This window comes from Pimephales promelas, chromosome 6, assembly GCF_988280905.1.
Source record: "Pimephales promelas chromosome 6, fPimPro1.hap1.1, whole genome shotgun sequence".
Lineage (NCBI taxonomy): Eukaryota > Metazoa > Chordata > Actinopteri > Cypriniformes > Leuciscidae > Pimephales > Pimephales promelas.
The window spans coordinates 21,275,395-21,291,324 of NC_142774.1; the positions used below are offsets into that span (position 1 = coordinate 21,275,395).

The 15,930-nt window shown below is 39.3% G+C and overlaps 1 protein-coding gene and 1 pseudogene across 1 annotated transcript in view; one reads left to right on the forward strand and one right to left on the reverse strand.

The window, feature by feature from the left end:
• lonrf2 (LON peptidase N-terminal domain and ring finger 2) overlaps positions 1-5,413 on the forward strand; it is a 208,105-nt gene extending 202,692 nt beyond the window's left edge. The window contains exons 10-12 of the mRNA XM_089132253.1: positions 2,253-2,415; positions 2,549-2,698; positions 2,858-5,413. Of these exons, the coding sequence (XP_088988379.1) occupies positions 2,253-2,415; positions 2,549-2,698; positions 2,858-3,019 (475 nt within the window). The 3' untranslated portion in view covers positions 3,020-5,413. The remainder of the gene's footprint in view (positions 1-2,252; positions 2,416-2,548; positions 2,699-2,857) is intronic.
• Positions 5,414-7,416: 2,003 nt separating this feature from the next.
• LOC148978547 (uncharacterized) lies at positions 7,417-9,097 on the reverse strand (annotated as a pseudogene).
• Between the last annotated feature and the right edge of the window lie 6,833 nt (positions 9,098-15,930).

Consider the following 15,930-nt stretch of genomic DNA (forward strand, 5'->3'; position numbering starts at 1 on the left):
TTATCTATTTTTATTATCTATCTTTCTTTCTAAATATTCTATCTTTCTTTCTTTCTCAATATGAATATATAATTTGCTGTTTTACTATACTAAATCCATGGAAATTATGGTGATTTGCAAATTGATGAGCCTTTTAACTGGATCATTCATGGCAGAGTGTTTCTCGTGTTTGTATGTATGACTAAAGGTCATTGTAACAAGGTTCAGGGAAGAAGGAGGCAGGAACCGGATCACAATAAAAAATAAAACTTTATTTTAATGAAATAAACAAATTACCTACCCAAAATAAAACATAAATACCGGCCAGCAGCCCCTCGCGGATGACTGCTGGCTTACCAAAATAAAGTATAAAACACAAACAAAAGCAGGCCTGTTCCTCTCTCGATCATCCACTCCGTCACTCCCCCTTTATGCCTCCGCTCCTTCGTGAGAGTTACGAGACTTTCTGTCATGTCCCTCGGCCGTCCTGCTCACCACAGTCATAAAGTTCCGTATGACCTGCAAGAGTTTTCACGGCTGTTTGTGTTAAAAGTTTTCTTTTAAACATGGTACTTTTCTTTTTGTGAAAAGTACAAACATTTAAAATGTTTTGGCACTTGAGCAAGTAATAAATAAATCTGTATACAGCCATGGCCAAAATTATTGACAGTGACACAAATTTAAGTAAAAAATATCTTTATTCGCCAGAAAATGTTATAACTTTTATCACAAAATCCCAAATACCGCTGTTTAAAAAAAGAAAAATTATTATATATTTTTTCCCCTGGCACAAAATGACCAGCTAACGTGTCACACCTCTCTGAGTACAAGCACGAGCAAGAGCGCCTCTGTTTTCAAGAAATGGCTGAGAATGCATATTTTTGTGTCTACCTCCAAAACAAGAAAGACTGTTTAAATGCAGTCTTAGGAAATAGGAAAAGGATCTACTGCCTGTAGTTGATTTTGATATTGATTTTGACAGCACCTGCGTATTTTGAGACCCCAGAGGACATGAAGAACTATAATGCTATAGGGGCTCACTCAAGTAATGAGTAGCTGCAGCATTTAGAGCTTTATAAGTAATCTGCAATATTTTAAAGTGTATACAATATTTAACCCTTGTGCATCCTTAAGGACATTTTTATCTTTACTTTTTTTTTGATACATTTAAGCAGAATTGTTTTTTTTTTTTATTGGAATTTTATACAAATCTCTTTTCCTTTTATAAATACTGTACTTTACACTAGGTACATAAAAGTTACACATTGGATCTTATGGACAAATATGTCCCCACTAAAATGTCAATTTTGCAGTTATTTGGGTTGTGAGTTGGATTTTAAAAATAGGATTTCATCCTGTTCACTAAATGGCACCATTTTTGGGGTTTGGCCTGCAAAGAAAATATAGGATATAGGAAAATAAAGAATATAAATACAGCTTGTTTCTGCTGTATTTAAAGCCAATTCAATAAATTATGCAGTTATAATTGTGTAGTTATGTTGGTATGTCAGAGTGTGGTTTGTAAGTATGTATTGTTACTTTGAGGCTTTTTATCTAACATCTTTAACCTTATGATTATTCAGGTAGAGTAAGGATAGTCAAATCCAGCTTGAACCATACAGTACTCACCTGCTTGTACTCATCTGTTTGAAGTTATTCAGAAATCCCATAGAAGACTCTATTGTGTTTTTTGTTTGTTTGTTTATTTGTTTTTGTGGTGTTTTTTTAGTTTTTTTAGGCTCAGTTTGTAGTTATAAGTCCCACAGGTGGTAATCGTAACCACAACAAAAAAACGTATTGCAATTACCAAAGCAGTTACAGCAAAACAATAAATAAATAAATCAACTAAGATAAGAGCTCTATAATCAAGCACTAAACAGTCTCCCTTTTTTCACCATAAATGTATTCCCACGTGACATGCCACTGCCAAACCATTCTAAATATCAAAAATCTGTTTTCAATTTATCTTCAATGTTTTGGTGTAATGTTGACAAAATTTGGTGACAATCTCATGAATCTCATGAAGTAGGAGTATTTAAGAGTTCACTTGATTCACTTTCAACTAAATCTACAGTAAAATAGCCGACTCCCATTTGGGTGGAGCATGTGACAAAGCACAAAAGATTTTTGGCTAAATAGGAATTATATGTTCAGAGTTTCGTTCATATAATTTCATTGTTTTAGCCCTTGGTTAAGAATTGTTAATGTGTTAATAAAGTGCATAACATTTTAACATTGCATGGAGTTAAATGGGTGAGGTCTATGATTTGCAGGTTTGCAGACCATGGCTGTATGCTGGAGGTGAGAGATGTCAAGTTTTTTCCTGATGGGCGCTCTGTGGTGGACACGATAGGCATTGCACGTTTTAAAGTGCTCAGTCATGGGCAGAGAGATGGATACCACACAGCCAAGATTGAATATTTGGAGGATAAGAAGGTATAGAAATATTTTTGCATTGTACGAGCACAAGAAAGTCCAAATTCAAAAGTTGTATTATGTTTGTGTATGAAAGAGGGAGAAAAAAATCACCTGTCTTCCACTCTGACCTAATATGCATTTTTGTGTTTAGGTTGAAGGAGAGGAGTTGACAGAGCTCCTGAAATTGCATGACTCTGTCTATGATCAGGCCATGGCCTGGTTCACTTCACTTAAAGATGATATGAAGAATCAAATTATCAGCCACTTTGGGCAGCTACCTGCCAAAGACTCTGACCCACAGGTGAATGTTTGCACCAAATCTGTCTCACATTTGATCTAAATGCTTGCAAACTGTCTGTTGTGTAACATACCTGTGTATACACATTTAAATTCCTGTTGTTTGCATTTATAATCTAATACATTCAGTACCTAAGTTTGATTCTGGTCTTGTTTTTCCCAGGGGAACCCCAGTGGTCCTGCATGGTGTTGGTGGCTGTTGGCTGTGCTGCCCCTGGAAAACAAAGCCCAGCTGACCATCCTCGCCATGACCACTCTTAAGGACCGGCTGATTGCCATTCGCAGGGTCCTTATTTTTGTGACTCGCAAGCACCCTCGAAGATGAATGATAATATCGTTATCTAAATTAACCCATAGCTTGGGAATGCTGCTTCAGGCTGGGGTCACTAAGGTGTCTTCCAGCATCCATCTTGGTCTGTCATTGCATTATGCAATCCTCACCAATTAGTGAAATTGTGCAATAAAAAGTCTGTCTTAATATGGTAGTTTAAGCTCATCAATTAGCAATTAGCAGTGGCAAGTTATATTGAAGTGTGGTCACCGAGCTTATCACTGATGGCCTACATTAGGAAGCTCTCATTTAGTTCAGGTGCAATCACATCGTTTTACAGTAGCAACAAACACTAATGAAAACAGTGCAAACTTTTTTCTTAAGCACTTTTTGTTCTTTGAAAATACCACCTCTGTTTTGTGCCTAGATGGTGTGTAAAGCTGATTAAATGCTTCCCATAGGCTTGCAAGTATCAATACTGGCCTTATTGTGTAAAAAAAAAAAATTTTGGAAATGATCAGCCACCTTATTTCCATATTGTAAAATATGACAATTAAAGTAAAACTTATTTTGAATTAATATACAGTAGTCAACATTTGAAGTGGTTCAAAACCTTTCATCAAAGTTATAGATGCATTTTGAACAATACCTGCTCTTGTCTTAGGACAACTTTAATTTAAAGGGGTGGTAAAAAACATTTTTTTCAAAGGCTTGATTATGTTTGTGGGGTGCACTGTAACATGTATTCATGCTTCATTTTTAAAAAATGTAATTATTTTTCATATATTTTACCTTTATTTTACATTGCTCTGTCCCTCCTTGTAAAAACGGTCTGGTGGTTTCTGGGTTCTTTGAAGCCAGTTCCTTCAAAATACGCAATGGGCTCAGATTGGTTCGCTGGCCCAGTGTGTATTAATTGGGCCAATAACTATTAATTATTAAAATGAACACTAAACATTGACTTTACTACAGTAGCCAAATCAAACACAGAACCATGTTTAGCGTGCCTGTAGATAAACATATACATAAAAGCTCTAACGTTAATCTAATTCCAAGTTCGCTGTTGAGATTTAAAAAACAAAGTTTGTAACGTTAGGTCACGTCAGATAACGTTAAGTATGAATGAGCATTTAACGAACTGGTTTGCAGAGCCAAACAGCGATGTCATTTGTTTTTACTTCCTTACTACAACGTACAATTAACAATACAAACTATTACAGGAAAACACATCGAAGAAAAATAAATCATACTTACTGTGGTCATGGCCCATAAACAACAGCTTCTGTTTTTAAAGTTGGAACTGCTCCATCTTTCAGGACAAGCCGTTGTGCGAATCCTGCATTGAACTCGCAAAGATTGTGGAAGCTTTCCTCCGTAAAATGTGCTGCACAGATAGCACACGTGAGATTTGGGTAATAATTATGAGGTTAAAACCGAGTTAAAAATAAAATGTAACCATTGATCCCTAACTCCCCCGTCCCCAGGAAGGCTGAACAAAGTGGACGTGCAATCTGGATGAACAAGAAAATTGCGGCAACAACACTCCAGCCTACTATACCACAACAACTCTTCTCCAAAGCAATATAAAATGGACTCACGCTCTTTATTTAGTATTCTCGGAGATGGAGTTTATGTAAATATTGGGGTTAGTTACATCAGCAACCCTGGAGGAATGTCGTGTAGTCCTTATCGGCCGTTTGCTGTAGTTCTTAGAAATTTATTTCTTTAAAAGCAAATAAATGTTGAAACTTTGCAGATGTTGTTTGTTTAAACAGCAACATTACACACTAGCTTTTTTGATCCACTTAAAATGTTGACTACTGTAAAATAAGTTGTATTGTAACATGTTTTCTCTTTTTCTCGTCTTTATTTCTTCTATGCATTTTGATGTCTAGTTAATTAAGAACCATAAATTCAGTCATAAATTGCAATGTTCTGCTGATGTCCATACATTTTTTCCCCATTGGTTTAAAATAGTCTTATGGGTCATACTCTACAAGCTTGGCCTGGCTGTATTCACAGCCTTAATGATATTTAGTAACAACCACAGGTGTGTGTTTTATTTTTCAGGAGTTGAATTGAAACTAGGACATTGCAAATTGGAGTCAAATTGTGGCAAGTCATACTGTCATTTCTAAGTTGGAATAGGCACTCTTGTTTTAATGTGATGTGTAATATACATGAGTGTGATGTGTGGATGGTTGGCTTATGTCTATATAATAATGTATAGACATACATTATATTATATACTATAAATTATAGACTACTGGAGGGCTTTGAACGTTCACATTCTTTTTCTTCTCATTGTTCTTTCTTTGTGATGTGCATGTCTTGTGTTTGTCCTTTATCTACACTTTCCTGTGCAAGTTACTATTTAGATGCTGCATTTTTCATGTAAATTTGTACATCAAAATGAAATAAAACACATTTTATATTTTAAAGCAACAAGTGTTATGTTTCTGTGTGTCTTTTCTAATTGAATTAGTCTACCCAAAAATCACAAATACAGCTCTTACACCTGATTCACAGAGGATGCGCAAACAGAGCGGAAGCCGTGCAGAAGCCGTGCATATTGAGAGAGGGAGCAGCACGCATGCATTGTGCTTTCACACTGGCGGCATTTGTTGTGCACAGCTGAATCGCGATTTGGTCTTGCTGGCATTGTCCATTCACCGAAGACCACTCCCATATTGAATGATTGCAGAAAAAATATATATATATTTTGAAAGCAAGATTATTGAACTGATGGAGCAACAGATTTTGATGGAAAATAAATCATAAAAGTGGTTTATTTTGATTAAAAATCTTATAAATGTATGAAGTGGCAAGGTCGGCCAACCCAACACATGGGGTAAAAGGCTCACCAGCATGGGGCAAAAGTCATATTTATACAAAAAAGTGCACTTTAGTGTACTTTCACAAACAATATACTTAAAAAGGAATACACTGAAGTGTGAAGTGTTAAATGCAATTTTTTCGGTGCACTTAATGCATATTGTATGTAGCCTAATTGATTTTAAATGTTTGTAATCAATTATGTAATGTCTCAGGGGGAACCACGCGGTGCGATTTCTTCACCCCGAGATGAGGATGGAATTGGATGTCTATAGCATTGATGTGGGATATATATATATATATATATATATATATATACGCAGCTAGTTAACAAACCATTTAATATTGTGACAATAGAACATTTTGTTAACAACGAAAATACATACATATAAAATCAACGATGCACAACTAGAATCAATAGTGTTCTTTAACAATGAATGGTTTTCATTTAAAATGAATTATTCAAACAACTCTATAGTTAATGCTTCTTGTTTATTCCTGTAATTTACATAACAAACTTTACTTTACACATGTGGTGTTCAGTGTATCATTATTAGAAACAATACTTTCTACTAGAGTAGTATCATAGTGGTTGCTTTATTAATAATACAACTTGAATTTTTTGTAGCAGGTCCTCACTCCAAGCACAGGCTCAACACTTCACCAAAATGGTAACCCCCAAAAATACTAACATAACATAAACGTTTAAATAACAACATAATAATAGAACATTAAACATTCTCTCCGTTTTCTCATCTTACTAAAATAATTGCATAAAATATCACTTAATTTCAAAATTTACATTTCAGCCTTGTGCAAAGCATGATGGGAAGTGAATGTATGAATGGGTTACTAGATTGAAACATATTTCAAAGTTAAAACATCAAGTGAAGTCAACCATTTCAAGTTACACTCTTAGAAGAAATGGTTCTATTTAGAACCAGAAATGGTTCCATCCCCCGCTTCATATATGGAACTCCAAAATGGTTCTATATAGAACCATTTTTTTGGTAAAAGGTTCTATTGGCCAAGTATGGAACCCCAGGGTTCTATATAGAACCCAGAGGAACCCTTTTTTTAAGAGTGTATAGAATCTTTTAGGGGTTCCAAATATGTAGCGCTGATAGAACCTTTTAAGGTTCCATATAGAACATTTTCATCTAAGATTGTAGTTTAACATTAACTAATCACATTTTAACAAGAAACCCGATTCAATGGTGTTAAAACATAATTAAATGTTTAAATGATATATTAATATATGTACTGTATGTGTGTATCCAAGTAATGCAGGGGTGTATTCCAGAAAGCAAGGTTAACTTACCGTCAGATAAACCTTGAACTCTTGGTTGATTAACCCCAAACTTGCTTACTCTGGGCAAAGAGTATAGAAGAACAAGAGGCGAAACTCTGATGCTTTTTTGGTAACAGCCACTAGATGGCGCTTCGGTAGCATGGCAGCCATATCGGGGTAAAAATTCCAACTGGAGTTACTGGACAACAGCACAGACAGTTTTTTGAGGTAGTTTTTTACTTGGATTAGTGAGTATTTCCATTGTATGCAACTTTACACTTTTACTACTATTATTAGTTCTACCAGAAAGACTCGGGAGATAAAATGATGTAACAAAGCATCCATTTATTGACAACCCAGCAAGTAATTATTTTCAAGTTCTTAAGTTCTTTGGCGTAGGCCCCCGTCCATAGATCGTAATCCGAGGGTAGCGGATCAGCATTTCCTGCCTGAAGACGAAGGCAGGGGCGCAGCCGACCCCCCGGGAAGTGTAGACGGGACCAACCTGGTGGTGGTGGGGAGGGTGGAGGTTGTTGTCGCGTCGGCATCTGCGAACTCAAACATGTGTAAGTACCGATCTTTTATACCACAAGAATAAGAACATGATTGGATAACCTGAAGGTAACGCGTGACGCGGTAATTAAGTCTTCCTGGCAGAACTTATGCTAAAGCTTTCATTTCTACCAGAAAGACTCGGGAGATAAAATGATGTAACAAAGCATCCATTTATTGACAGCCCAGCAAGTAATTATTTTCAAGTTCTTAAGTTCTTTGGCGTAGGCCCCGTCCATAGATCGTAATCCGAGGGTAGCGGATCAGCATTTCCTGCCTGAAGACGAAGGCAGGGGCGCAGCCGACCCCCCAAAAGTAGGTGGATTGTAGATCCATCGGGACGGGGCCAGCCTTCCCCCCAAAATTGATGAACGAAAGTATACCCACCGGTCATGAATCCTAAATGTTCCTAAAAGAAAAGGGAGATACCATAATTAGCATGATGAACATTAGTCATATACCTATGTGTACACTAAGTAGACCACATGGATATGATCATGATAATCCAGACATGGACGGGTCTCGATAGACCACAGATACAGGCATAGACAGATCTTGATAGACCGTACAGATACAGCCATGATAGCCAACATACAAAAGTCTTGATAGACCACGGATACGCCATGATATGCCAGACTTCGACTGGACTCTACAGTATAGTTCACCAATCTCTGCCCCGGAGGGCCATCAGAGCCCAGCTCCGACCCCGATCAAAACACACGCACCTGTGAGTTTCTACTGATCCTGAAGACCTTGATTAGCTTGCTCGGGTGTGCTTGATCAGGGCCGGAGCCAAACTCCGCAGGGACGGCACCCCCCCCCCCCCCCCCAGGACTTAGACCGGCGAACCCCACGATAGACTGTAGATACAGCCCCAAAAGCCAGACGCATACTGGTCTCGTTAGACCACGCAGATATAGCCACGATGGCCAAACATGGACAGGTCTTAATAGAACACGATAAAGCCACAATAGGCCGGACATAGACAGGTCTCGATAGACCACAGATACAGCCACGATAGGCCAGACACAGACAGGTCTCGATAGACCACAGATACAGCCACGATAGACAGACACAGACAGGTCTCGATAGACCACAGGTACAGCCACGATAGGCAGACGCAGACAGGTCTCGATAGACCACAGATACAGCCACGATAGGCCAGACGCAGACAGGTCTCGATAGACCACAGATACAGCCATGATAGGCAGACGCAAACAGGTCTCGATAGACCACAGATACAGCCACGATAGGCCAGACACAGACAGGTCTCGATAGACCACAGATACAGCCACGATAGGCAGACACAGACAGGTCTCGATAGACCACAGATCCAGCCACGGTAGGCCAGACACAGACGGGTCTCGATAGACCACAGATACAGCCACAATAGGCCAGACACAGACAGATCTCGATAGACCACGATACAGCCACGATAGGCCAGACACAGACATGTCTCAATAGACCACACATATATAGCCATGATGGCCAGACATAGACAGGTCTCGATAGACCACAGATACAGCCACGATGGCCAGACATAGACAGGTCTCGATAGACCACAGATACAGCCACGATGGCCAGACATTGACAGGTCTCGAAAGACCACAGATACAGCCACGATAGACCAGACATAGCCACGATAGGCCGGACATAGAAAAGGTTTCGATAGACCACAGATACGGCCACAATAGGTCAGACATAGAGAAGTCTCAATAGACCGCAGATACAGCCACAATGGGCTCTATGCACGGCGGGATTTCCGGTGAAGGTTTAAGGATGCTCAATAACTTCCGCCGATCGTAGAGTCCAATGCAGTACCGAAAATTTATATTGAATTTTTATACTCCATGTTTTTACAAAAGCAACATTAGTCACGAAAACAGATTTTTTCAAATTAAATAAACATAACTATATAAAATTTACATTTGAACATATGAAGGTTTTGTTTCAAAGATTTTGAAGTAAATTTTGAAGACTCTGCCATAATCCCGTTTCCTCGGTTTTCCTCCGCTTTAATCTTCCCAACCGGAAACTGAAATGCGGAACTTATGCATACATATTGCCCATAGGCCAGACATAGACAGGCTCGTTAGACCACAGATACGGCCACTATAGGCCAGACATAGACAGGTCTCCATAAACCACAGATACAGGTGTAGACAGGTCTCGATTGACCATAGATACAGCTACAATGGGCCAGACAAAGACAGGTCTCGTTAGACCACGCAGATATAGCCATGGTGGCCAGACATAAACCGGTCTCGATAAACCACAGATACAGGTATATATAGACGTTTCGATGGACCACAGGTACAGCCACAATAGGCCAGACGTAGACAGGTCTCATTAGACCACGCAGATATAGGCATGATAGACAGATCTCGAGAGACCACAGATACAGCCTCGATAGCCAGACTTAGACTGGACTTGATATACCAGATACGGCCATGATAGCCAGACATAGACAGGTCTCGATATACCATAGATACAGCCACGGAAGCCAGACACATACCAGTCTCATTAGACCACACAGATATAGCCACGATGGCCAGACATAGACAGGTCTCCATAGACCACACAGATATAGCCATGATAGGCCAGACAAGACAAGGTTTAATTGTATATGAATAAATATATGGCTACGCTGCCGCTTGAAGACAAGGCCACGCGAGAGCTTGCTGGGCTTCAAGGATGATTGGATCAGCTCTTAGTTATGACTCGAATGCAGAGGAAGACCATCTGTCGAGGATTTTGATGGCTGCAACAGAACTACCAAGTTCGGCCACTGTCATGGCAGCCCCAGTCCTGTAGGAATGGCAGTACACGGGGAGGAGGATAGACTGCAGCTATTGAGGTCGGAACTGACGAGACCCGAACCAGGTTAAGAAGGTAGTGCTCCGTTAGTTATGATAAATCGAAATTTGACCATAGATGAGAATGGACAGAATTTGCAAATTTATAAATTGATAATGTGATAGACCTTTATAGTCATTCTTGGTTCTTGAGAAAAAGAGGAAGGAAATAAGGGATAAACGTAATTAGAGAAGACCATGGGGAAAATCGGAGTATTAACTCCTGGAGATAATCCCCTGAATGTATGAGCCATGAACGCTGTAATCGAAGGGGTTGAATGGATTTTGCTTCTGACTTGGAGTGTAATAATGCCGTTCAAGCATAACCAACAACTGCAAGGTTACACACTCGAAGTTAAAAGAGTGAGAAAAATTAATTTGAGAATTACTTTTAAAGATAATAACAGTGCTGGTAGTTAGTGAATCACAAACTAAATTTACATTAATCCTGCCAACAGGACATGATTTACAATATAGATGATGAGACAGAATAACCTAATCGGTGGTGACTAGAGATAGCAACCCATGAGCTACATACAGGGGTTGGACAATGAAACTGAAACACTGGCCAATGTTGGAGGTTTCACATCTATATGCCTGGCGGCCAATCTTCAGAGTGAAGCACGGGTGGATCAGTGATGGTTTGAGCTCCAATATCATGACAATCCTGATTGTATTTGATGGACACGACACTGCCGAGGACTACCAAACCCTTCTGGAGGATCATGAGCACCTGATGCTCAAACCGTGTATCAGCATGATCATGCACCAACACACACAGCAAGACTTGTGACAGAAGGGTTTGATGAAGATGAAAGTGACGTTGAACATCTTCCATGGTCTGACAGTCACCAGATCTGAATATTATTGAGGTGTTTTGGAGGAGCGAGTCCACCAGCATCATATAGTGACCTGGACACTGTTCTGGAAGAGGAACTGCTCATAATCCCTCTGGTCACTGTGAAGGACTTCTATCTTTCAATTGGTGCTGTATTTGGATGCAAAATGAGGCCCTCACCATTCTAACAAATTATTGTGTAGTAAAACCAGGTGTTTCAGTTTTTTTGTCCAACCCCTGTATTTCATCGATGGAATGATGACTTTGTTGACACTTCTTGAGACTCTATCCTGTGTGATTCTGATTGACAGAAAAAGTTTTAAATTGCGGTGATAGTTAATCGAAGCTGCAAACGTGCTGTTGAAACTTTGACTACTTTTCATAGGTTTTTGCTATGCCTTAAGCAACAGAGCTTAGTCATAGGTTTGCTATGCCTTAAGCAACAGAGAAGGTACAGTGACCAGACTTGAAAAAATTTAGGATTAAAATACTTGCGTGAATTTGGATGCCTGAAAACGAACTATGAGTGGACAAAATAATACATTACAATTTTCATAATTGTATACAATGAAGGAACAGCCGGCCATGATCGGTACATGAAAGAGACTCTAAGTGATACATGATCTGTTGTCTCTTGATTATGGAATCCTTTTCTCAGGTGTGAATTATGACTGACATGGCTCCTGAGTTGCTCTTGCAGAAATAGCCCCATTCATTCAGGGAGATCGCTGGCCACAGCCAGTTGAGACTCTTGAATAGAATGATGCATGAAAAAGTAAATCATACAGTTGAGCGAAGACAATGTCACTAGAGCCTCCTTCACTGACTTCTCGTAAATAATACTACGGTAATATGACTATTAGTTCTACTGAGTTAACAGTTTTGAGTTTTGACTAAGTATATGTGGCTTTAACCAGAGCCACGCAGCTGCCTTGATCCTTAGACTGCATTTCTCTGAAAATTAATGTGAAAGCACCCCTCACATTAATTCTTATTCCGATCACACATTTCAATGGATTACGTAGCCACCAGAAAGGTTGAGTATTACAGCGATTGTACACAATTCAAATGTTGTACAGTCATTAAATATTAAATGACTTAATATGAATTTAAAGTATAGCCTAATATGGTGAAAATAGTTATTTGTGAATTATTCTTACACAATTAATAACTTGCTGCCATTGTAGATATGATCACTGCAGAATAACGGCGAAATGATAAACTTGCTGTCTTTCGCTCAGGTTTATTTATTTATTTTAATTAAACGCACACGCAACCGAACTCTGGTAAGTGAGCAGACGTGATGACGAGCGTGACCCGTGATATTGCATAAGTATAGAACTCAAGCAGTTACTTGATTTTTTAAATCAGTTACACAGATGTTAGTAGGTATTTGTAAACTGCAAATGAGAGCGTGGTATTGACAACGCTGATATTATTAGATCACGACTGAAATGTGGAATATCAGACTGACGGAAACGCAAACTTTGCTTATACACTTGGTACGAGCATTAAGGCGAGCTATCCGGCCCGTCTGCAGTGTGCAGATCAGCCGTAATGATCAGATAGCGCCACGTCATCGACATCGTAGACGCCAATTTTAACCATGATTTCAGCTCGGACGTGTAGGAAGCCATGGAGAAATACTTACCTGAATGAAGTTTAATCAGAGGACACATTAACAGTGCTGGTGGAGGTGCGGTGCGCTGCCTACCAAAACGAATGGAAAGCCTTGGAGGGGAGTTTGAACTTGAACCAGTGAGAGCTAGATCGTCTTGTGATTTGCAGAGTTGTTGATTCATGTCGGTGGGTCTGTGATTTGCGGGATAATAATGGCACCTGTGCAGACAGCGCGGTTCTGTAGTGCTTTAGCCTAAAGACAGCCGGAACTTCTCGGCCTTAGCTCATCAAAACTCTCCGAGGGCCGCTGTGTCTACGGGAAGATGCGAAGACTGAGCGCAGGAACCTCGACGTGCGGTAGGTAATAGGGTGGGACATCGTCGGATCTCGCAAATTGTAAGCAAAATATCCTGAAACATGTTGCCTGGCGACTGAACGAGAGCATGAATAAATGCGACAGCATCTACTTGTTGAAGCGTCGGCATCTGCGAACTCAAACATGTGTAAGTACCGATCTTTTATACCACAAGAATAAGAACATGATTGGATAACCTGAAGGTAACGCGTGACGCGATAATTAAGTCTTCCAGGCAGAACTTATGCTAAAGCTTTCATTTACCAACTCCACTAGGCCTGAAATATATTTTGGACGTTTTAATCCCCTAAATCATGCTACAAACATGATGATCATTGATGCGCTGTGTCCGTTATCCTATAACTAAATGCCACTTTGGACATTGGCTGTGTTTTTTTGTTTGTTTACATGGTTTTGCGTCATTAAAGGTGGAATACCTAAGATTTTATGCCGCTAGAGGGCGCTACATTCAAAACAACAACAACGGCTTTGCTTGATGACGCCGTGGAGGAACGCGGCATGATGGGAACTATTGTTTTCAACTCCACCGTGGATAAATCAGTCAGACGGGAATCGAAAATTAGTTGTCATGGATGAGGTAAAGTTTGATTTCTATAAATGTTGCGTTTAATGACATGCTTGTTTTTCATTAAACTGAAATAACCGCAAGAAAAGTCAGGTTTAAAAGTAAATTAGTTATCACAGATGTTACTGTACGAGTCACTGGACGAAGTGACTTATTTTTGTCTCAAATCATTGCTAATGGATCCTGACTTCGCCCTATGCTGCAATATGCATTTAGTTTTGCATTCATTTACAGAAATCAACTGCTTGAATAACAATAGCTGATGTTATTAGATTTTTCAGGTGAGATTCTCAATTCATTCAGTTAACGGATGCTCTGAGGTAAAGTTTTCAGAATGCAGACTCAGCAACGATTGTATTTAATTGAACAGTACAATAACATAGAACAGATATTATCTTCCTTTCATGTCATTAAACTAGGGCTGTGAATCTTTGGGTAGACAGCGAATCGTTTCGATTCACGATTCATAGGTTTTCGATTCGATTCAAGAACGATTTTTGCAAATTCAGAACGATTCAATTTGATGCGATTCACATCCAAATTCGATGCGATTCGATTAATTCGATTCGATTCTTAATTTTTTATATGCATTATAGTATTATTTCAATGCTTCACCCAATGGGTCTTTGTCTGGGGTTTGAATTAGCCTACACAGCGGCCTTCGGGGGTCAGATGGTGGGGATTTTGTCCATTGTTAATGTTAGTTCATGTTTATTTTTAATTTTAATGAATATATTATTATAAGGCAAGGCAAGTTTATTTATATAGCACATTTCAGTGCTTTAAATGGGAGAAATTAAAATAATCAAAAGAAATCAGAATAATTAAAACAGTTTAGAATAAAAAATCATAATAATAAAAATAAAATACAGTAAATAATTAAAACAATATAGAATAAAAAATAAAATGAAGTACAGTAATAGTCGGACGAACAGTGGCACATATATAAAACAGTGGTGTCACAGTCTGCGTCTGCACCATCCTGTCTTGTCATTAGCACTACACTTCCCAGGATCCTCTTGTCTCCACTCCTGAACTCACTCCCTCATCAGCCACCTGTTCCTCGTCTTGTTTATCAGTATCACCTGTCTTCATATCGTTATGTTTGATTCCTCCCTGTATTTAGTTCCCTCTGTTTCATTCAGTTATTGTCGGTCAATGTCTAAAGTTAGCCTGTGTTGCACCTGAGTTCCTGTCTTCCTGCCTGTTTTGAATATTAAATATTATCTTCACCGTTACTCCGGACTCCTCGTTCCTCTGCCTGCACCACAACCCTGACAAGTGGCACATTTATAAAAAAAATGAATGGCCGACAAATTATTTGTAGAAACCTAGTAGCCAATATTTTGAAAAAGGCGTTTAAAGTATTGCAGTAAATGACTACATGCACAAATTAATGGAGATGTTTTCATTAGTTTCATTTTGCATCCTCTCAGTGCACTTGTTAACATCTTTTCACTGGATTTTGCTCGCGCTCGGTCCCATAGCTCTCATGTAACTACAGATTTTTAAGCAGTCCATGTTTGAGCTCTCCAGCTGAGCTCTCTATTGAGAAAGCAATAGTTTTGAGGCAAACCGCTCAAGCCATTGATAAAGCTGCCATGCCATTGCGTGGGCACTATGAAATAAAACGCTTTCATTCATTTATTATATGGAAAGACTCTCCGTACACGCAAGGTGGTCTCTCGCTCGCTTTCCCTCTTGCCGAGTGCGTGCAGCCATGTGTGCACACGCGACACGCGGTTTGGAGCACAACCTCTGTCTCGTATGCACGCTCGCTCTAGATTCCGGGAGATTTTAACTTATTTGTGGTAATACAAGCTGATCACGACTCGAGTAGCTCAACGGGTAGAAAGATAAACTCATCTTTCAGGCATTTGACCAACCGGGCTTCAGCGTGAGACATCAGGGGTGTGTGAGCCCGCCTGAAACCAATCAAATGCAGATGTCTTATGACGCCAATGCGTGAGGAAGCTTGTACCAGGAACACTTTAAGGTTGTGTTTATATAGTTTAAACCACTGAATCGCTATA